The following is a 24,112-nucleotide window of genomic DNA, read 5'->3' on the forward strand; positions in this document are numbered from 1 at the left end:
AGTTTAAGACATGAGTATGATGAGACGATTACATAGTGATTCAAAACAAAATACCTTTAAAAGTCTGCATGCCCTTCAGGTTGACTATGAAGTCATCGGTCAAGGTAAATAATCAGGGTAATTCTTTATTTTTTTCCAATTCAGTGCTGAGTACAAGAGAAGGACTAAATATGTTCAGAAAAGTCTTAATCCTGAGTGGAATCAAACAGTAATTTATAAAAGTATCTCCATGGAACAGGTATGCAATGATTATTTTCTGTATGACAGATTCAGGCTAATATAAAAATAGTGATGACAGAATTATTGAAAGATTGTGATTCATATCAATTTTTCCATACAAACAAAAAAAAATTAAGTAAAATACATGCAAGAAGTATAGCCAGTAAAATGAACTGGGTGCAGTTCGAAGATACAGTGAAAGAAAATGTGCACATTTTGACAAAACAGCTAAAAAATAAACAAAATGCATAAGACTAGTGGGACATTTTCCACTGATTATTTCAAAATTAAATATTTCAATAGACTGGGCTCTATCATATTTTGATGGAAAGTATTTTCCAACTAGCTGTATTTTGACTTTCATAAACAAAGAAAAAATAAGATTCAGATGCACTGAAATGAATTACCCCTCCTGGAAACAATTTAGGGATCATCTCTTTTCTAAATTGAGGCTTCCTATGGATCTGGCATTGTGCAACTAAACTGTGCAGAAGAAAGCATGAAGAAGACTAGTGTAAAGGATTATCACAACAAATAGATGACTCTAAGCAAAATTGCATCAATGTGTTTCTGAAAATCTTCATGTCATAACTTTGTATCAATAATAGAAAATAACTGATGGTTTATAAAGATGAATTCAGAGAGAAAAGAATACAAATAGAATAGGAAGAAGACATCCATGAAAACAATTTACAAATGAGTTGTCTCTGAAAATGAGATTTCTAATTTATCCTTTGTAAGATTTCTAAGTTGACTATGAAATTGAAACTGGATATAAATTATAATCTGGGTTCTTGAATTTAAAATAAGTTAAATTCATCTGCAGAAATAAGACAGTGCTACTAATGTGTTTTGGCAATTTACTGAAACAAAAAACTATAATCCAAATACTTTGAATAACCTAGACATTTTTGCAACCTATGAATTTCATGTATTTAAAGATTATATATAGATTCTGCTTGGTACTTTTAATAATGGGCAGGGGTAGAATAACAGGAAATAAGTAAAAATCACCCTTTTTTTTGCAAAATAGTGAGGTATCTTATGGTCAAATACTTGGTTGGACCACAAAATGATTGACAGTTTACATAATATTGAATGTAAGTATACAGTTTTATATAAACTTAAAGTATTTTTACATAAGCGGAAAGAGTTCAAGGAATGAAAATATAAATGAGTCTATTATATGAGTATAATGAAAACTTATGATGAGAAATGAGGTTAATGACATTTTGATTTGAACTGTAGCTCAAGAAGAAAACACTGGAGGTGACAGTCTGGGATTATGATAGATTTTCTTCCAATGATTTTCTTGGTGAGCTGAGCCTATGGTTTCCTTTTTTTATTTGCTTCATTATAAACCATCAATTAAACCTTTATGGAAAGCATATTTCTTAAGTGTATAAGATAACTTTCTGGATAAAATTCTTTGGTGGATAGAATTTATTTACAAATGACTCTTTGAATAGATGAATAGCAACTGGAGAAATAATTTTCACTTTACCACTTGATGTACTTTATAATTAATTTGCAAGATGAAATATTAATTGTTTTGATAGAAAGTTATATAATCATGCTGTAAATCTAAATGATTATGTAAAAGATTTGAGATAAATTTATTGTATTATAAAATGAGCTGGATTTTTTTCAAATGCATTTTCAGGGTATTTAATTGCTATTCCTCATTGCACGTATGAATGACTTGATGTGACATTTTACATTCTTATTTCTTTTAAGTGTCCCACAAAACATCTCAAAATATTTTAAGAAGCAAAACTAGAAGTAGGAGAAAATAGTAAAAACAATTTTTATAAATTCACAAGGAATGTAACCTAATTATGAAATGTGGCAGGATGCTCAGATTCTGTGATATTTTTCATCTATCATATTCCAAAAATACATATTTTGTTTAGTGATCTTTGCTTAAAGCAGAAGTTATGAATTAATGTTAAAAAAAATAAATCTCCAAAAGTATATAACACCTAGAAAATACAATATCCTTTTGATAGAGACAATAGAAAACAGTTGAGTAGTCTAGGTGACATGAGGTCTTGTTTGGTTCCTACACTCTGTACTTCTTTCCCATCAAAACTAGATCATTTGAACTTCACCTGCAGGCTCCATGTGGTATAGCCACTTGGACTAATCTTGGTCTTAGACAGGACTACTCTAGAGTACGGTTATATCTGATTTATTGTCCTATTTCAAAAAGCTGATTTATTGAAGTCCTTATAATTTATTGTTCACATGAACCTAAAGCATATATCCATTGTGTGGTTTTATTTTTTAATATCTGCTCAAATTTAAGATACCAACTACTGTAAAATGCACCATTGTTTATGTACCGCTAAGAAAGAAAAAATGTTGCCAATTAAACCATGACACAGCGCTTTCTTATTGTAAACTGTTGGTAATATCTCTGTTTCAAATGTGAACTAAAGTATGTTTTAAAATAGAGGGAATAAGTTAGTAATTGAAAATTAGCCATTCTTTTTCATTTTGTCCCTCTTGTAACTAAAATCAAACAATCTGCAAAAACACACTAGCCCAGTTTAAGAATATAATGTGAAAAAAAAAAAAAAGAATATAATGTGTCCATTTAACAAAAGAAGACTTGGGCTTCCCTGGTGGCGCAGTGGTTGAGAATCTGCCTGCTAATGCAGGGAACACGGGTTCGAGCCCTGGTCTGGGAAGATCCCACATGCCACGGAGCAACTAAGCCCGTGAGCCACAACTACTGATCCTGCGTGTCTGGAGCCTGTGCTCCGCAACAAGAGAGGCCACGATAGTGAGAGCCCCGCGCACCGCGATGAAGAGTGACCCCCACTTGCCGCAACTAGAGAAAGCCCTCGCACAGAAATGAAGACCCAACACATCCAAAAATAAATAAATAAATTAATTAATTAATTTAAAAAAAAGATTTGAAAAGTGTGCTTGGGTCAGATATGAGTAGATCATGGGGGTGTCTGGTTTAAAAGTTAGTTACAGTATAGCTTTGCTAAAGTGACAAAAAAAAAAGACTTTATTTCATAAAGAGATTGACTTGTGACTCTACCTTTTTGCATCATCTCCAAATAATTTAATTAATAGTCAGAGATGTCATACAGTTCGATTTAACCAAACGTTTATACAGCATCTGGTATGCACAAGACATTCTCAGTATCATGGGTGAAGAAAAATGAGGAAGACCTCATCATCCTAAAGGTTATACTATATCCTTTGACTTATGTCCTTGAATAAATTTCAGATCACAGAAAAAGACAACAAATGAATTACAGCTTAATCCTTAAATTTTATTCACTTATTGCACTTTTTTTCAGGTATTGATTGATTTATCTAGCACATCTCACCTCGATAACACGCCTAGGTGGTATCCTCTCAAAGAACAGACTGAAAGCATTGATCATGGCAAGTCCCATTCCAGTCAAAGCAGCCAGCAGTCCCCAAAGCCATCTGTCATCAAAAGCAGAAGCCATGGTATCTTCCCTGACCCATCCAAGGGTAGGAGATATTTCAAGTAGAAAAAAACTTTTGTCTGTTTGTTCACTCACTATCTTCTTGAATATGAGAGCCTGTATATTTAATATCCTTTGAAAAGTATTATATTGGGAAATATTTAATATATTATCATGCAAAGAGTAATGGATATGGAATCAGGAGAAATTTGCTTTAGTCTCAGATCAGCCCATAATTAGGTTGATGCCTTTGTGATCTTCACCTCTCTGGTTCTCTGTTTTTCAACCTATAAAATGGAGGAGGTTGGGTTAGCTATTGGGTCTTTTTCAGCTCTCAAAATCTAGGTTAATAAGATTTTATAAAATACGTTGGGGTATTTCATAAAGAAAACATAAAAATCCTCAACAGGTCATTGACTAGACATAATCATTACCATTTATGCATGTTTCTTCTGTTTAAATCCCTATTTTTTCATATGTATATTCTTACTCATAAATCATATATGTAATATATGGATATAAACAGTTTTGCATTCTGCTTTTTAATCATATCAAAAACATTTTCCTCATGTCATCAAAACAATTGGTATGCTGAAAATTACTTAAACCTTTCCTAAATGGTGCATTCAAACTAATTCTATGATTTTTTTTAACTACTATTATTATTTTTAAATTGCAGCATCATACATTGGGTTTGGCAATATGCACAGCTTTCCCATTGGAATGAGCTTTTCCTTTGGGAGGTTCATTAACCAGTTATCCTATAACACAACAGTAATCTTCATCATAAAATGAGTTACTGCCTGTATGAGAGAACCATGTAATATCTTTCCAGGATATGCTGAGCTATTTATAAATATTAAATAAAAATTTTTATATTGGATCTGAGTATTCCTTCCTTTTCGCCTCTTCTCAGGAAGTACAGCACATTGAAAAGTGGTTCTTTGCAATTTGGATTGGAAATGCAAGTGTTCTAGGAGATGAAAAACTGAAGTCACGTCCAGGAGGCCACTGAGTTGATACAATAAACCACTGACTACAATAAGTGCTATAGATTACTTATGAGTTGTATAGATCATTTCTGGATTCCACTTAGCCAGATCAACTCTGCACTAATTAACATTCTGGAAGATTATTGGTATAAAGACCTCTCTCTCTATGACTACCACAGTAAATGTGTGATCTTATATATACATTCTCTAAAATCACCTGAGATGATGATATAATACAATCTCCACTTCCATGTATCCCAGTGACTCACACACCTTCCTCCAGGAATTTTACTTAAAACTCCTCCTGTGGCAGTGTCAGCCTATTGTTTCTTACCTGGTCCCTACTAGAATTAGCAGAGTTGCTTGGTCAAACTATAAGTTAATATATTCATTTATATGAGACTACTTAGAATGTATTCATTCCTCTTCTCAAACCTCTCTTCTCAAGATTATCATCCTCTTGCCTTTCCTCCCAAAAATTGTCTCCCAAATGTTGAATCACATTGCTGTATGGTGAGCAGTTGCATAAACGCGCCAAAAAAAGAAACAGAATTAACATAAATCTTGGACGGTTTCAAATTATGTGAGACCCAGCTTGACAGGAGGAACGCTGGAGCAACTTTAACTCATGTTTTACCCTTTTGTAACCAGACATGCAGCTTCCCACCACTGAGAAATCCCATAGCAATCCCGGTAGCTCGAAATCCTCATCCGAAGGCCATCTCTGCTCTCATGGACCATCTCGCAGTCAAAGCAAAACCAACGTCACTCAGACCCACCTGGAAGATGCAAGGGCTGCTATAGCCGCTGCCGAAGCCGTCGTGCAACAACTCCGCCTTCAACCAAGTAATAGACGCAAATAAATTCCTCAGCATGGCAGCTTAATGTTCATCTGTTGCCTTTCTTTCCTGCTGTCCTTCCCCATTTGCTTTGTTTTGTGCATTCCCTGCCCCCTCTGTTCTCTGTCCCTTTGTGTAGGAACAGTATCGATACATAAATATGCTCTCTCTCATTTAGTTCTTTTTTGTTTTAATTTACATAGAACGAAATAAAACTGGCTGTTTCTCCTTTGTCTCCACCATCCATCCAACCTGGCTCATAGTATTTGGTAGCTGTGTCTGTGATGTGTGCAGGCAAAGCTATGTTGTGTGTCCTTTTTGTGTGCACTTAAATATCCTTTAGAATACAGGAATTATAAGCACAAGTGGCTGCCAGATTTCCAGGCATTACACCAAAAAAAGGCACACATAAGCATTTTGAGCAGATTAGCAATGAGAGTCTCACCTCTGAAAAACACTAAAAAATTTTAGGCAGAAGAGTCATGTAACCAACAGTCAAGTTCTAGAACCTAGGGGAAATGGAAAAACCATTTTATGCTTAAAATTTTTAATAAATTATGCATGTGAAATAATGAAGCTTTCCGTGTGAGAAACTTTCTAGTCTTTTGGAAAAAAAAAATCTGTAAAGAAAATAATGTTTCTTATATTCTCAAAAAAATATGTAGTATTAATATATGTCTAAGCAGATTCAATGAGGCCATGTTACCTCATTAAGGAGCACAGTTGGGTCCATTCTGTTGGATCACACTTTGTATATGATACAAGAGAATTTATAGGGTTATTCTTTTTTCTAACCATTGGAAGTCAAGATATCAATTAAAGCATAACAATTCACCCATCTTAACTGCTGTAATTTCAATTGATAGAATTATATAGGAACTTAGTGAGTACAGAGACTTTAAAAATGTAGGGGCACTGTTACTTCCAAGAGGCATCAGCCAAACAACGGAGATAGATGAATGTTCTCGCCATCTCCCAAAGTCATCATTTCCAAAGAAACAGCCAGTTTTAACCCCCTTTAGTGCTGTGCATGTGGTGTCATTTTGGCATTTGAAAACACAACTTACTTCGATAGAGCAAAAGATCACTTCTGTTTGCATGAATAACATTCAAGCTGGTTCCATCTGAGGATACATACTCTGGGTTTCCATTTCACCCACACTACCACAGCAGCACATAAGAGCGGTCAGTCTAATCATGCCAGGAAGCAGCACAGACACAGCATAGCAGGAGTCCTCCCCATTCAAAGAATTCAGTCTGATAATCTGCCTCCACCAGCTAATGGCAACCAAGACCAAAGCCAGCTAGCCCTCAGGAAGGTGATGTCTGATGGACCAGTCAAGCCAGAAGGAGGTGAGCAGAAAGGCGCTATTCAAAGCACACAGCAAGAACATCCCCCAAATTTAAAGCCCTCATCTTTTAATTTTTAGAGATTGTCTGATAAAGTATGTTTATCCACTTTTTAATGTGCTTTTGTGGGCATGGCATTTCAGGACTTCATCATCACTGTGTAAGTCCCAAGATCAGTCCCATAATGTATTGACTACAGTGATTTGTATTTTTCTATGGACTGGGCATCTTTTGACTTTTGTTGGGAAATAGATTAACAGTATTCATATTGCAGAATGGAACGCATGCTACTGACCTAATCTGTTCAAGCATGACTATAAATATGTTGCACTGTGATAAAAGTTTAAACTGCTCACAATTCGAGTTAGCATACCAGTTGGAATGTAGATCAGTTTTTCAAGTGTAACTTTAAAAAAAAATTCAGTGGATTTTGGAAATTCTTAGAGAAAGTAAAGGAAAAAATTGTTAATGCACTCATTCACCTTTACATGGTGAAAGTTCTTTCTTGATCCTACGAACACGTTTTTTCCACTCATGTTTCCGTAGTTGTCAAGTGTATCAGATGTGTTGGCATGTGAATATCCAAGTGCCTGTGTAATAAATAAAGTATCTTTATTTCATTCATAAACCACTGGGTTCTGAGCCATTGTTATATGATGCAGCTTAAAATGAGTGTGTCAGTTTTTGCTTTCTCATTTGATTCCTTGCAATAGAGAATTTAAAGTTACTGCTTCGTTTCTAGTGCGAGCTATAATGATAGAATATTGAGTTGCAGGACAAAGTTTCATGTCGGAAACATAAGATAGATGGGGAATTATTACCAAATAAAAGTACCAGAGCTTACATAAACATGTAAATAAATAATGGGGTTGGGCTACTCTAGGCAATGCTTCCACTCTTCCTTTCTTGCACGTCTGATCTACTTCACAATCTTCTCAGCTTTCTGGATAGAGGAAGACAAATCCAATGAGTCTTGCTCCAGACAGGCACCTAGACTTGATTCCATGACTTTGTTAGGAAGGAAAGCAAGTTAATATCTGTCCCTAACTTGACACCAACAATTTGTGGAATTTTCCCCAGGAAAGAATGCCACTCACTGCCAGTGACAGGGATCAAACCAGGGTGAATATAAAACTATCTTCATTGTAATTCAAATTTAAATTTAATTTTAATTCAAAAACATATATCAAAGAAAGGATTAAAAAAAAAACAATAGTAGTGTTTGCCCCCTTAAGTCCCTTCCAGCCCTAAAACACTTGATTCTATGATTCTGTACTTTCCACAAAACTAAAATTAAGACTTGTACTTTCCTATTGCATTTCTCTGTATTCTCAGAAATTTTTTAAATTTAATATGCTTTTGTCCCAACTAATCAGATATTTAGGAGCAATGGAGGATGTATGTGGCAGTACAAAGGGCAAACCACTGTGATGTTCCTTGAATTAGCAGGCAATTAAGGAAACAGCTTAAATATTAAGATAATTGTGAATATGCATTTACTCAGCCCAGTTTATAGACTATCACCAAAGCAGTTTCCCTTTTCTAGTTAGCCTTACTGTACTGTCCAAGAGTACTTAAAATTCCACCTCTCACCTTTTTTTCCATCAAATAAGTTCAGTTGATTTCTTACTTCATTTTCTTACTGCAAATATTTCATAATTGTAAATGTCACAGTAGTCAAATGCTTCTCTTATTTCACTCTATTTTTAATTATCATGATTTAAGTATTTCTATGATACTTTGTCTGAGTTTTCCTAGGTGTGGGTCTTAAAATTTGCAGCAAAATGCATTTAACTCCCTTTCTTTGAATAATGCTCTAATGGATATTCTCATACATTTAGAATAGTTCTTCACATTGTGCAAAGTGTTTCATCACCCATTTTCTCATTTTGTCACACCTAGTGGATGAGGGATTCGTTGCAGATATTTTCATTTCTGTTTCCTGAGTGAGCCATCAGAGAGTCAGGGTGTGCGGGTGGCAGCATGACTGATGAAGAACACATAGCTGGAAATTGTCAGAATTGGCAATCTAACCCGTGTTTATGACTGCACCTAATAAGCCTTTGCTTTTTAAATACATTGGCTCCTTTGAAATCAAACTCTCCTGATTTCACTAAAAACAATTGTCATTTACTTATTTGCTGTTTACACTCCAGTCCTTACAAATGATTAGAGGTTGCTAGAAATTATGGCGGAATACAATTTAGACTTGGTCTACCTACTTGATCCTCTTTTCTGAAGGCTGATAATTAAGCTGCCACAAGCCAGGGAAGTAAAACCCTCCCACTGCACAAGCTGAGTGCAGCAGCAAGCAGGCTCTGTAGAGGAGGCTGTGTATACATCTGCAGTCATTTCTATCAAGGGTGATGAAATTGTCCCTAAAGAGCTTTTCTTTTTTCTTTTTTTTTTGGTGAGCTTTTCAGCAGATTTCTGCTTGAAGTAGCAGACAATATGGGTCAGGTAAGAATTATGGAGTAAGCCAGGAGGAACTTTTTCCCTCTCTCCAGGGTTTAGTTGCATGCTAGGAAACCTGAAGGGAAGGATTTAGACAGATTGTGCCAGATCATCCTGATACCTAAACAACTCTCCGTTTGTATTTAGAAATCCCTGAAAATGTTTTTTTCCAAGCCAGTTGGTTTGGTGGAATATAGGCCCGGCTGTTTTAGAAGGTAACGCCAACCAGGGAAAAGAGTTTCAAAATAGGTTGTTTTTTAAAACCATACCCAAACTAAAACAAATTGAAGTATTTTTAAAACCTTGAAAATTAATTTAGTTGCTATGGAATGTATTACATTTTATATATATATATTAAGGGCATTTTTAAATTCCTGACCTGTTTTTGTTTGGTGCTGAGATTTTAGGTAAGCTTTAAGTTTAGAAACACTCATACAGGATGGATAGAAGTATCCCTCCACCCTGGGCAATAAGATGAGAGCTTGGAGAGGTTAGTAAGAAGATGAATCATTGACTGAGTTGTGTGAGGAACTATGACTGAAGGTCCCTTGTTGTGGCTGAATTTTAGGAGAAGGCCCTGAAGCTACTTCCACAGACCGCTGCTGGAAACTCCACTTTCCGCAAGGCTCCTTTGCGGCACCTGTCAAAGAGTTTCCTATCCATATTGCCGTGGTGAACTCTGACTAAGCCATCTCTCTGTGAGAGCTGCTGTCTTGGGCAAGTGGTATGGGTGGCTGGGTTGGGAAACAGGGTGGGCACTGGGAGTGGAGAGAAGTGTTGGTTACAAAGGCAGTAGCTGATCAGTGGTCCATTCTCTTCTGACCGGAAGCAGATGGTCACTTTTGATCAGAAGGAATTTGGTGTTCTCTCTTTCTGGAAAGGAGAGGGTTCAAAAGGAAAAGAAATCAGAATGAGATCATTTGGAGGTGAAGTCTTCTGGAATGTGTGTAAGAGGTTAATAAAAACAGACTTAACATTCCTCATTTCAATGTGTTTGTGCAAAGAAAAGAAAGGCAGTACAGAAAAGCTTTAAAACTGAAAATTTGCATAGTTTAAAATAAAAAGAAAACAAACTGTAATGATGTGAACACAGCAAATAGCCAGCAAAAATCTGAGAGAATCAAATTGGATTTCAGCTTTCAAAGTTTTCTGCCTGTTTCTCTGGGGGCAAGGGTTGTATTTCTTTGTTGTCTGTGAAAATCAAAGTATTCTTCTAAAGTTTTGGTTTTTTAAGAGTTTCCATATTTTCTTAGAAAGATTAGTTATGCATTTTCAAATCTTTCTATAGTCATTTAACATTCATTGCCAGAAATATCTCTGCTGCACATGCAGAGGCACAGACAGTAAATATATAGCTCTGAACATATGACACTGTCTCTTGTTTATGCACCTTCCTTCCCAAAGGTGAATTCACTGACGTATCATCAATGGATACTTTTGTTCTTTTCTAGTAGTAGCCATGAGTGTGTCAAGCCATCCACGTAAAGAATTACTGGTTCATACTGAGGACTTCTATGTTCATTTCATCTGACATGAATAGCAAGACCAACTGGCCTATCTAAGTATCAAACTTGGCTTCAGTATTGCTGTGCCTTTGTCACGTGATCTAACTATGGGCCTATATGATTGAGCGGGACTATTAATACATGATCCGAGAAGAGAAAGGCCTAATTTTTAATATGTCAAAGTCCCTTAAATGCTATTTATGACATGTCTCTAACAAAGTTCAACTTACTTTTTTGATTGCAAATTATTTTATTTTAGGTTTAAACAAATTTATTTTCAAAAAGTTAATTTACCAAATTACCAGCAGAGAGCAGGACCCAGAGCAAATGAGACAGGCAAGTAAATGCTGATGGAGGAAAGAAATGAGAAGCATGGAGCATGAGAAGGCTGATGGGGACACAGTGCGGGACCATGGACAGAGGGTACAATCTGAGCTTGGGGCTGGGAACGTTATCACCTGGGTAGGAAGGATCCTGGAACTGGGTGAAATGCCACCTGGGGAGAGGTGGAGGAATGCCAAAGGCTAATAGGTAGCTACTTAACAACATTGCCTAATTCCAGATATCTATCCATGAATTACTTGATTTTTTCCCCACTTTTCATCCGAATGTACTACATTATGTAAAATCATTATATTTCACCCATTCTCTGTTGTGCAAGATAATCTTTGGGAGGGAGGGGGACATATGGGGATGGGATAGGATGAAAGGAATCTTTATGTATAATGAGTCAGACTGTGAAAAATAGCCTTTTTTATTTTATTACTTTGTTGAGTCTGTAAATATATATTTTAATCACTGAGGTGACAAAAAAAACTTTCGGATTTCAAATGAAAACATTTCAGCAATATTTTGATTGGGGTATTATGGTTTTCAGATGTATAAAGAGAAATAATGTAGATAGAACCATAGCTTTATACCTCAATGTGTTTTAAAATACTGAAAGATAAAATTAATTAAATGATCATTTGAACAGAAACTAATCAAAATATTAATATTACAAATCAAACAAGAACAGATAAGTTTTTAAGAAGAAAATGCTTGATGAAAATCAGGAGGTAGGAATTCCCTGGTGGTCCAGTGGTTATGACTCCACACTCTCACCGCCAAGGGCCTGGGTTCAATCCCTGGTTGGGAAACTAAGATCCCACAAGCCTCAAAGTGCGGTCAATAAAAAAAAAGAAAAAGTCAGGAGGCACGTCCCTATTTCTAAACATAAGAAAGACAATGGAATAAAATTTCTACTTCTACTTTATTCTTAAAAGAACACAGAAGCAAAATCTACTTTTCCTCATTAAGACATTTGAAACTAAAATCCACATTATTTTAAGTTCTATAGGTCACATTATTTTTATTTTCAGAGATCTTATAGCTTTTATTTTTATTTAAAAAAATTTTTGAAGTATAGTTGATTTACAATGTTGTGTTAGTTTCTGGTATACAGCAAAGTGATTCAGTTATACATACAGGTCACATTATATTTTTATCTGACTCTTTAGGTAAAATGAGGTTGGAATCTAGAGAGAGAGAAAATGTAATTTTTATACTACACAATTCAAATTTCTTTCTATATGGATATATATATATACTTTCTATATATACTTTTAGTTTACTGTAAAGCATTCTCATTGCTACTGACATTTTTAAAGTAAATAACTACTTTGGCTCCATCTAACTATTATTGTACAAGAAAATTGAAGAGACTTAATGTAGAGAAACGCCGTTTTGGGAAGAATTTGCATTGTTTTATGCCTGCCAAATTTCATTATTTACTCTGGATTTCTGTGTAATATAGTTTTTTTGTGGGGTTTTTTAGGCAAAAATAGAAGAGACAAGCAAATTTTTATGATACATATAATATTTAATTCAGACCTTATAATTCTAGAGTTGCAAAGTTCTGAGTGAAACAAATTCTGAAGAAGCTTAGAGAAATTAAAAGGGTGATGATAATAATAAATCTTTTCAAGTAAGACATTAGAACTTGATTTTTTTAGTGCAGAAAATAAAAAATAAAAGACACCATAGAATGATTGTCATGTATATACTGGTTTAAGATGATTGTCAAAAAAAGCTGGTGCTAATTGTTTCTTTTTTTTTTTTCATTTTCACAGTTCATACTTCATTTTCATCACTGTAGACATAGACCAGTGATTCTCAAAGTGTGTCCATTGATCCCTAGGTGTCCCAGAGACCTTTTCAGGACTCTATAAGGTCAAAAAATTCTTAAGACTCTTAAGATGTTATTTGCCTTTTTTACTCTCATTCCTTCCTTAGTGTGCAGTAGACTTTTCCTACATTTCCATGAGATGTCATGACATCATTGCTTTGATGGCTAATGGAATATGTATTTGTCAACTGCTTATGTCAAATGTTTCTTAATTTTGAATATGATAAATATTGATAGATATAACTCACATAAAGCTAAGTTCTTTAAGAAATTCAACAATATTTAAGACTGGAAAAGGGGTCTTGAGACCAAAATATTTAAGAGCCACTGATCTATACCTGGGCACAATCATAATTTTTCCAATAGTCAATGATGTTGGATAATTAGAAATTTCTTACAAGATATAATTATCATATTTGCTTCTAAATTTTCTATGTCTTTTATATCTTGTATTGCATTTTGGAACCCCTACTTTCTTTTCTTATTTAATGTTAATTTATAATTTAAGATTGAGAAATGATTTTTCATTTTATATTCTTATTTTAAATATTTTATTGGACATGATTTAGATTAAGTTATGATTATATGCCCATATTCATTATTTACATTTGCAGTTTGACTGGTAAGTTGTCTATCAACTTTAATCAAGTTGTTCCTAGCCTAAGGTAGAATGAGAGGGAGTATTACAAAGGTAGAATACATTTTATTTGTGTCCTTATTTTGGTGATAAAATTTATTGGAAAAACATTTATAAATTATTTGTTTCTTTAATCTTCTATTGTATTATCTATATTAGTGGTCCTATACATTGCAAATTCATTGTTGGCATAAATAAAAATAGAAACACTGAAGATCATCACTTTGATTCAAATTTGAGGAGACGTTAAGTTTCTTACCTCTTACCTAATCCATGATCCTTAATTTCAAACATATAATTTATTGTGTTTTTAAATAATTAAAGCTAAAAAGGGAATTCTGAAAATATGTATTTATCATTTACAGAAAATATTATCTGAATTACCCATATTAGTTGCTCATCATTTATTCACATTCATACACACTTTTTTTTTAATGAATAGTATGTTTCAGAAACTCTTCAAAGTGTTAGTGATTCTGCAGTGGACACAATAGACAAAAATCACTGTCCCCATAAATCTCCCATCCTAGTAATATTTATCAAATAACCGATTAAAGATATGTAGGAAAAATTTGAAGAATGACAAAAGCATGAGTTTTGTCTGTCTTCAACTGAAATTGAAGTAGAACATTGCAATTAGTCATTGACTTAAGTTTATATGCACAGACACCATCATGTTTAGAAATATCTGAAAATAGAATTATTTTGTTATTTGTTCTGGTCTGGTTCTCTCTCGTTATCTTTACAGTTCACTAGGATATAACCAAGTATAGGAGGAGAGAAAGTGTTTGAAAATGATCAATTTGGAGAAGGTAGGAATATTAATGAAATTAATTAGAGATGTTGGATTCCATGGGACTGGACTGTGTTTACCAAATAATTGTCCAAATTCCTCTTTACTTTATTGCCATTGACTACATTTGAATGATATGAAAAATAATACTCAGTGTTTGTTGTAGCATTAGCCATGTAAATCAGTATGCTATTATTAATTTGTATTTGTTTACACTGGAAATGTCTCCTCTGGGCAGGATTTTTATATAAATCAAATTATTTGGATTCCGTTTAAAGGTAACATCCTTGTTATCTTAGTATTCATGATCTAAGTGATCAGTTTCAGGATTATGTTAAGAACATTTTTCAAAACTATTTTTATAATTACTTTCACTCAAACAGGACCGCTTGTTTTGCAAGCAAACTGTGAGAGAGAATATTTCAGTTTCAAAGGAGAATGAAATAAATATTGAAAAATTGAGTTGCCCTTGAAAAATTGATGTAGATCTTGAATATTTTTTTCTTTCAAATATGATTCTCCTTACTATTAATCTTTTAAAGGTAAAGATCTTTATAGTGTTATTTAAAGGTAAAGATCTTAATTGTGTTAGCATTTTTTTAGCACAAAACCAAAACTTGGTCCTTGATAAACTCTTTGTTCATTCTATTTATTTGGACATAGCTGGAATTACAAACTAAACTTATTAAAGATAAAATGAATTTACTTTCTTTATGATGTCTTAATCAAACTTTTATCCATTATTTACTCTGAAATTTTGGTCCCCACTTAAACTGTATTTATTTTAAGTGTCTTCTTCCAAAATAAGTTCTGAACCAAAAACACCTTTAGAAAGAAAGACACACTTAAAAGGCAACATTATAGCATAAATGCAAGAACTATAGTACACTGAGCCATCACATATTGTATTTATGTAAGAAAAAAATCCTCTCTACCATGTTACTAAGCTAACTTTACTCTCATTTCAAATACATGTTGTATTGAAGTTATATGCTATTACTTTTGTTCTCTAAAGTGATCATTGATCCTATTATCCGTAAAGCTAGGGAGTGAATGGGAGACACCTGCAAAATGGTGATGCATTAGATCAAAAAAGATTGAATGATTATTAAAATGTCTTGAAAAAGTCAGTTGTAAGGCCAATGTGGATGGAGAGGGAAGAGTGTGAACATGATTTAAAGCTTTACCACCTTTCCCAGGACATAGAAAATAGAGGCATCACATCTTCATCTCCCTCTCTGAAAGAAGCTACTATGTGAATAATATGGAATATCTTGAGGGACATATTTTGATTTTTATAAGTTTGTTATAACTTTCTGATATATATAATTATTTTTTCTGAGTGACCAAGCCCAGTGTTAGTGTTAATTTCATCCTCAATGACCCTGGGAGAGAGGTAATATAATCACCAATAATTTTTCATTTAAAAAATATTTCAATGACATCCTTCCTTTCACTGACCCCACCCAAGGGTTTACAAATGACTGATATATTGTAGAAATCAGAGTTGTCTATTTTAAATACTTTTATTTGTGAAAACTTGTAATTTGTAGGTATGTGAACACTCCTACAAATAGTTGTATTGAAGCTACCTATGCCATTTTTCTAATGTCTTCCTTTAAATTTTTCCAAATTGGATAATGAATATACTGAAGTAAATTCAGAAAAAAAGTATATTAAATTTCTAAAGTCCTTGTAAGATGCAACACTCCTTCTTAATACCCCTGGATGATAGTAGAAAACCTAAAAATGTTATTGCACATAATTCAAGGGGAGACCTACCAACAGTGTTGGGAACAGTGGAAACTAAAAGTTGACATTTTTCAGGGCTACATCCAAATCCAATCAACAAATGAGATAAGACTGCAAAATCTCTTTAATAAATATAACAACTAAAACAACAGCAGTAATAAAAGGTAGATAGATAGATAAATAGAAAGAGTGAAAGGTAGAGAAGATAAAGTAGAAAAGGTCACTAAAGTTAATACCAGCTAAATTAAAGTTACACTAGCTAAAGAACCAAAAAAAAGCATGCTATAAGTATATAATTTCTAAAATAGCCAGGTAGTTATTTCAGTTCCATCATTATACTATTGGAATAAACAAAAGAATTATTGATTGATTTCTCTTAATTTCAAGCAGTTGATTCTAAAATCCTATACATTGTATCTATGAAGATAATAATAATACTGCATCAACCAAGTAATTTGGAAAATTACAGGTTACCTACATAATAAATTACTCCTGAAATATTTGGAAATACCTTTGAGCTAGACCGAAGATATAAAACCAATGGAAGTGAGGCTTCATACATTCCAAGCACTGAATTCTAAGGTAGGCAACCTCTCTTAAATTGAGACAATTCAATATGATAGAAAAGTGGATGAGCACTTTTTAGTTTTGATTTGTGACCTGGAACAAGTCACTTAAACTTTCCAGGGCTTAGTTTTTCTATAAGCAAGATGATGGTTCTGGAACAGGTTATCTTTAGAGTCCTTACCAGCTTTTAATTTCCATGATTCCACAATTATAAAATCATCTACAATTCTGGTCCGAGACTTTGCGTATGGTGCTGCCATCGTGTGGTAGGCACAGTGATAGTTCTGCATTTTTTAAGTATGTATATATAGTAGAGGGGAAAAATCAACAGAGCAAACTAACTGAAGACAGATGTGCAGTCAAAGAGACACTACCAGGTTTAATTAAGGTTAGCCACAGAGGAGTAATAAAACAAAATGTTTTCTAACCACCTAGCAGCCGCAGAAAATGAAGAGGTCAAAGAATAATTTAAAACAGATTGAATTGCCTCACAGAAAATAAAATTTGTTTACCTGAAATGCCCCCTCAATAACTGAGTCACAAAATGATTCAACACGCTAGTATTTATTATTCTAGCGTATAGGGACCCTCTCTATAGGAATGGACTTCTTCCATCACATATTTATATGATACATTCTTTTTTCTAGTTGGTACTTAATAGTACAAATAAAAATTCAAAAAGAAAGTAGGCCCCCCAAAATGTAACTCTTTAAGAAAATGGCTCCAAAAATGTTTTTCATTATTAAATAAATCTCAATTCTAATGTAAAATAAATATTTTCATATGTAATACACAGGTGTATAATACATGATTTCTGAAATTCTGATTTCAAGATTTGGAAAAATAAAGCAGATAGAATATTTTTTAATTGTTAATTTTGAAATCATAAAATTATGGAAAGTCATATTTAGTTTTAATGTTTTAAAATAATATTTTCTACAAGAACATAGAAAGAGAGACATTACACTGAAATATAAACTGGAGCTCACCACCTGTCTGTATACCAAGAGGTGCAATCGGCCTACGTACTAGTATCTGTATTAGCACCATCTAGTGCCTCCCATGGAATGTTACCATACAAATTATTTTGTCACTTCAATTTAGAAATATATATATAATATTCATGGCCTGTTATGAATTTTTTTAATTCACAAGTCTATGCTCTCCCATGTTTCATGTATTATCATTAAATATTTCTTTTAGTCAAACCAGTTTTGAGGGAATTGGGATAACAGAACATCTGGTTGAGTGATCACATTTTTATATACAGTATGACAGATTAAGGTTGAATCTCTGATTTTAAAAGCTACCAAAAAAAACTAGGTTACCCAAAATTTCATTGACAAAGAACGTGGGGTTAAAAAAAACCTATATTGTGGTGTCTTTGATGAGATTTTTTTGATTTGTATCAACAGAACTGGATTAAAAATGAAAAATCTACTAAATCACTCAGATGTTTTAAGTTGTTCGGTTAAAGGAAAGAATTATTAATATGTTATCATTATTATAATTTTACTATCAATTTATTAAATATTGCTTAAGCATAGTCCCAGGATTAAGCTTTTAAGAAGGCTACCATGGAGCAAACATAGGTAGGTTCTGTTTCCAATAGCCACATGAATGTAACAACTACAATTAAAGATAGAAAGTGACAATTGCCATAAAAGACAAAAATTAGGTGCTATGAGAGTCTAGGTATAGAAGTTCACTTCTGATTGTAAAGATGAGGAAAATGTATGAAGCAGGTTCTATCTGAGCTGAGCCTTTCCGGATGAGTGTAATTTAGATATGAGAAAGTGACAGGGTCAGAGGAGGGTATAACAAAACTGGAAAGAAGAGGCTTGGCTAGAGCTCAGGAGAAAAAAAGCCAAACCATAGGGATTCAGAGTGAGTGGTCTGAATGGGCTTCAATGAAGGGTATACAAAGGAAAATTATGGGAGGTACATATGGAAAGGAGCAGATGATAAAGGACTTCGAGAGGCAAACTAAAGAATTTGACTGAAATCATGAGATGTCTTGAAATTGCATACGATCTGCCCTCCAATATTAAATCCTAAAAGCACTTTATTCATTAAGAAGTTTGCAGTAATATAGATTTAGTTCAGTTTAATTGAGTTGATGGTTTCTTATGTGGGGGCTGATTCAATTAAAAGAAATTAGCAAATAGACATGTTTCAAGTAACTGAAAAAGGTCTTTTAAAATATTTCCACTCTTAGCACCAGCTTATCAAAACCTCAGCATTTCTGTATTTTTAACTTCATTTTATGCTATGTATATATAGCACTGTACAGGGAAGATCCACTCTGCATTTTAGTTTAAGTCATTTTCAGAAACTAACTAAATGTCAGGCTATCTATCTCTACGTTTACATACCAGGTTAAGTATAAAAAAATTCAGTCATGCACCAGATGTTTTGAGATAATGCCAAATATCTAGACTCATTTGAATTATTCACCTAACCGCCCAAAATTTCTTTAGATTCAACATTACATGTAATTTTGTTTTGCAAAGATGTTAAGGTAGACTTAGACTTATTCTGAAATATGTATATGTTCCCTATATTTAGTTTTCTTTCTTGTAATATTTCTTATAAACTATTACTTGTTTGCATTTAAAATATTGACAACACTTGTACAGGTTTTCCAAATGAAATTTCTATTCACGTAGGCAGTATGACAAAACTGGCTTTCCTTAAATTTATTTCAATCCTTGTTCCTTTTCTATTACTATATTGTTTTACGTTGTGTTCACATTTCTCAAATTTCCCAGAAGAGGAATACAACTAGAAATTGCATCAGGTAAAATCAAAGTTTGCAAAAGAAAAGATTGGATATTTTGATATGTAAATAAGAAACATCATTTCTATAATGTGGATATTTTGATATATTGTGAGATTGCTCTGGGATTAAAAAAAGTTTTAAATTAGTAAAGATAAATTGATTTTAAAATTAATGTCTATTAATTAAGGTTTGTCTTTGAAAATAGTATATTGAGATTTTCCAGTTGATGAAATTAAATTTTTACATTCAATATCATACTAAAAATTATTAACAATCTAGTAGGTTGGATTATATAATGACAATCAAAAGGTATGCTAGCTTTTCCTTGTTTACAATCAGTTGACTTACCTGACTCATTATGTGGTTGGTTATACAGTTTAATCTTCTTTATAATGTTCATAATTTTTTATCAGTCATATTACCTTTACATTTTTTAACATCCTTTTAAAAGGTCTTTAACACTACATACGTCAGCTGGGTTTCTTCTACATAAGTTGAAGAAAATATTAAACAAACATTATGACTATTATTCTTTTCCTGGAAATCTAGTCCTATGAGTTACTCTTAATTCACTGGTGACTGGCTATTTAACAGGATTCAGACCCTTTTCTAACTAGCTATTCCCAATTTATAGATACCTGATATATAACTGACTAATTATCAAACATTTCTTCCTTCTCTATTCTGGGAAAGGAATCCTACTATCACTGGAATAGATAGTATGAAAATTTCTGGTGGCTTTAGAGAAACTGCTAATTCACAAATGGAAGGGAAGAAGTGAGGAAAAGCTAAAGCCTTTGCAAGACTTGATCCTGGCTAATCTGATGGAGAGTTTCCTGCCCTCAGATGATTTCCCTCACAGTATCTATGTTTTCACTTTATTTGGATATATTGGTTAAAACTCCACCGGATTGTCATTGTGTTTTTATACATTTCCTTAAGAAAAATGTTGATAATTTAGAATCATTAAATGATTATGAACTCTTTACCCAGTTGTGTGGATCTATCCAACTGCTTGCGAAACTCCTGAGTGAACAAGAGGAGAGTATTTTTGGAGGAGAGAGACTCTTAAGTACTTTTGCAGCCTAGAATACATGTGAAATTAGAAGAGAATCAAGGTGAATTCATTGTCCAGGACTAGGTGCGCTGTTCAGTGGGGAACAGCCATTGACAATAAAGCCCTGAAGAAGAGCTTGGGGGTACAGCAAATTAAATCACAAGACAAAGAAGTGTGAGTTACTGAGTTCCTGTTTTATCTCACTCCTCATAATCACAGTCTTATGAGGGGGGCTTTACTGACCCCATTATTTTCTTTTTTTTTTTTTTATTTAAAATTTATTTATTTAATTTATTTATTTTTAGCTGCATTGGGTCTTTGTTGCTGCACGCGGGGTTTCTCTAGTTGCAGTGAGCGGGGGCTACTCTATGTTGCGGTGCGTGTGCTTCTCATTGCGGTGGCTTCTCTTGTTGCGGAGCACGGGCTCTAGGCTCATGGGCTTCAGTAGTTGTGGCATGCGGGCTCAGTAGTTGTGGCTTGCAGGCTCTAGAGCACAGGCTCAGTAGTTGTGGTGCATGGGCTTAGTTGCTCGGCGGCATGTGGGATCTTCCCAGATGAGGGCTCGAACCCGTGTCCCCTGCATTGGCAGGCAGATTCTTAACCACTGTACCACAGGGAAGCCCAAAATTAATTAATTATTTATTATTTTTGGCTGTGTTGGGTCTTCGTTTCTGTGCGAGGGCTTTCTCTAGTTGAGGCAAGTGGGGGCCACTCTTCATCGCAGTGCGCGGGCCTCTCACTGTTGCGGCCTCTCTTGTTGCGGAGCACAAGCTCCAGATGCGCAGGCTCAGTAATTGTGGGTCACGGGCCTAGTTGCTCCGCGGCATGTGGGATCTTCCCAGACCAGGGCTCGAACCCGTGTCCCCTGCATTGGCAGGCAGATCCTCAACCACTGCGCCACCAGGGAAGCCCCCGACCCCATTATTTTCAAATGAGGAAACTGAGACCACCTAGAGTTAACTTCAGCAGGAGTTGGGATCCAAAACCAGATCTGTGTTATCAGAGCTCATGCTCTTAAACTCTGACCATGTGTCAGAAGACAAATGACAATTTCAAAAATTTGCCTAGAGAATCTCCACCCCCACAAAAAAAGAGGAAACACTTGCCTTCTTTTTTTTTTTTTAGTTATTTCTGAGATATACATTTTAAAGTAATATCTAGAATTATGATTTATAACATTATACCAGAACATATAAGATTTTTAGAAATTTCATGTAATGTCTGAAACATTTATATTAACATATTTCCATACAAATAACCCAAAGAAAGTTTAGTATTAGTTGTTTTTTTTGTTTGTTTGTTTATACTGCAGGTTCTTATTAGTCATCAATTTTATACACATCAGTGTATACATGTCAATCCCAATCGCCTACACTTGTTTTCTTTTCATTCCTTTTGTATCAGAATTTCCTCCCAAATCTCTAATCTAGAACTCTGCTAACAATATTACCATTCTCTTACTGCATAATTTATAACACAAATTCATAACTCTTCTATGGGAATATGGATTCTTATATACAAAAAATCAAACTCACGGGTTATTTAAAACAAGTCCCAGTCATAAACTAGGACATGCCTAAGGGGAAACAAATATCTTCAAATTTAAAAACCTGCTGGAGGTAGTTGGTAGAGCTACGTACAAACAAGTCCAGGATTTTCAGTCTTTTCCTGAAATTATCTATTCTATTTTGCATCTTCATTTCTCAGGAGAAAAACAAATTACTGGTTATTAATATGGGAAATAATTAAGCAATTTTCACATATCCTGTCATTTCTATCTACCCCAGTCTTCCTAAATTCCTTTCTCCATGAAATAGCCACAATTCTTATTTGTTTGCCATATCATTATTGCAATACTATATAAAGAAATCACAAGTAATAATAATACTATTTAACTCAGTCTAAAAATCTGATGGTTGATTCCTAGAAGTTAATTTTTTTTTTCTTTTGTATCCAACAAAAACAATCAAGGGCTTTAGTGTTGCCACCGAGTTACTGGTTAAGGAAAAGAAAATGAAAGGCAGGTTAAGAGATGTGGAGTTCTTGCTAGAGCTGTTTCTTTACACACGTAAATGAAGAAAATATATAAGTATGCATTCAGAGATCAATGGGAGGTCCACTGATTGACTGTGGTGTTGAGTCTTCCCACACCATGCAGCCAAGCCCACCAATCACCAGCCTGCAGAAAGCTCCGTGTCCACTGGCTCCTCGGGCAGCAGCTTTGGCAGTGGGTATAGCGTGGACAGTGGAGGAAGCAGCAGCACTGCAGGGGACACTAATCTATTTCCTATTCCAAGGATGTAAGTGGTGGTTTGTTTTTTTTTTCCCACTGGAAAGTTAACAGGCTCATGAGTAAGCTTTTCTTAACATTGAAAAGGAAATAACTAGAGAATTATCCAAGTCTGAGTCAGTGTCCCTGAAGCACTTCAACTGTTTATGCCTATGTAAAAAATAGACTGTTCAGGAAAGATTGGATTAATTTAGTGAATTCTAAGCATGAATGCTGGTCACCACCAGGACTACTTAATCAGTGCATTCTGTATTTAATGGAAAAACTGCTAAACTAATGATAACTTAGCTATGCCTGAATCAAGTTCAGCAGCAGTAATACATGGATGCTTTAATCGCATAATGCATAGATTAATTGATTTTGAATCAGGAGATATTTAAACATATTTAAAGAACTCATATATCACATTTGAAATAACACATTGGGCTGCTCATATAGACTTTTCAACTATAAATTCCTCTACCATTAAAATAGAAGATTTTGAAGTGGATCCATATTTTCTAGAACAGATAACAAGCAGTACATAGGTCCCCAAATAGATACTCTTGGAGTAAAGTTAATTTATAATACGTTAAGCCTCGAGAAAATCATATTACAAATAAAATGCAAAACTAAAGCAGACTGTATTTAAAATGTGTTAGAATGGGTTTAGTCATATTGGTGGCAAAATCTAGCAGCATCCAAGATAAATCAAAGATAAATATGTTATCTCTATTCCAATATCAAAATCTAAACTTCCTGACTTTCTCCAGTAACTAGTTTTCTAAGTTTTCAAAAACACCATTAGGCCATGCAGCTCCAGGATCTAGCCCAGGGTGAGTCCATCCCGCTGCTTGGTTTTGTAAGGTCTGTGAAGAACTAAAAATGGCTTTTGCATTTTTAAATGTTTCCCAAAAACCCAGAAGAATAGCATTTTGTGACACATGATAATTACATGAATTTGTAATTTCAGTGTCCATGTGTTAAGTTTTATTGGAACACGGTCACACCAGTTTGCTTATGTGTTGCCTAATGTTGTCTGTGCTCTAGGGGCAGACTTGTATAATTACAACAGGCACCATTCAGATCATTCACTGTCTGGCCCTTTGCAAAGTGAGTTTGAAGATCCCTGGTCTGGGCCCTTGTTCGAGGGTCTTTTTCATTTTCTCTGTTAAGTGAAACCATCTCTGGGAGTGGAACTTCTATTTCTCTTTGTTTTAATATCATGGTTTTTTATGAATCCTTCCTTTTGATCCCCAGAATAGTTCTAACAT

General features: G+C 34.1%; 1 protein-coding gene across 2 annotated transcripts in view; it reads left to right on the forward strand.

Annotated features, from left to right (window-relative positions):
* LOC118891581 (protein piccolo-like) overlaps positions 1 to 7,480 on the forward strand; it is a 28,195-nt gene extending 20,715 nt beyond the window's left edge. The window contains exons 2-4 of one of the 2 annotated variants that reach the window (XM_036845298.1): positions 1,468 to 1,534; positions 3,540 to 3,720; positions 5,318 to 7,441. In XM_036845298.1, coding sequence (XP_036701193.1) covers positions 1,505 to 1,534; positions 3,540 to 3,720; positions 5,318 to 5,529 — 423 coding nt within the window. In that variant the 5' untranslated portion in view covers positions 1,468 to 1,504 and the 3' untranslated portion in view covers positions 5,530 to 7,441. Of the gene's footprint in view, positions 1 to 1,467; positions 1,535 to 3,539; positions 3,721 to 5,317 lie in introns of both variants that reach the window. The other variant, XR_005019160.1, reaches the window with a different exon arrangement.
* Positions 7,481 to 24,112: the final 16,632 nt, after the last annotated feature.

Source organism: Balaenoptera musculus, chromosome 1 (genome assembly GCF_009873245.2).
Source record: "Balaenoptera musculus isolate JJ_BM4_2016_0621 chromosome 1, mBalMus1.pri.v3, whole genome shotgun sequence".
Classification (NCBI taxonomy): Eukaryota; Metazoa; Chordata; class Mammalia; order Artiodactyla; family Balaenopteridae; genus Balaenoptera; species Balaenoptera musculus.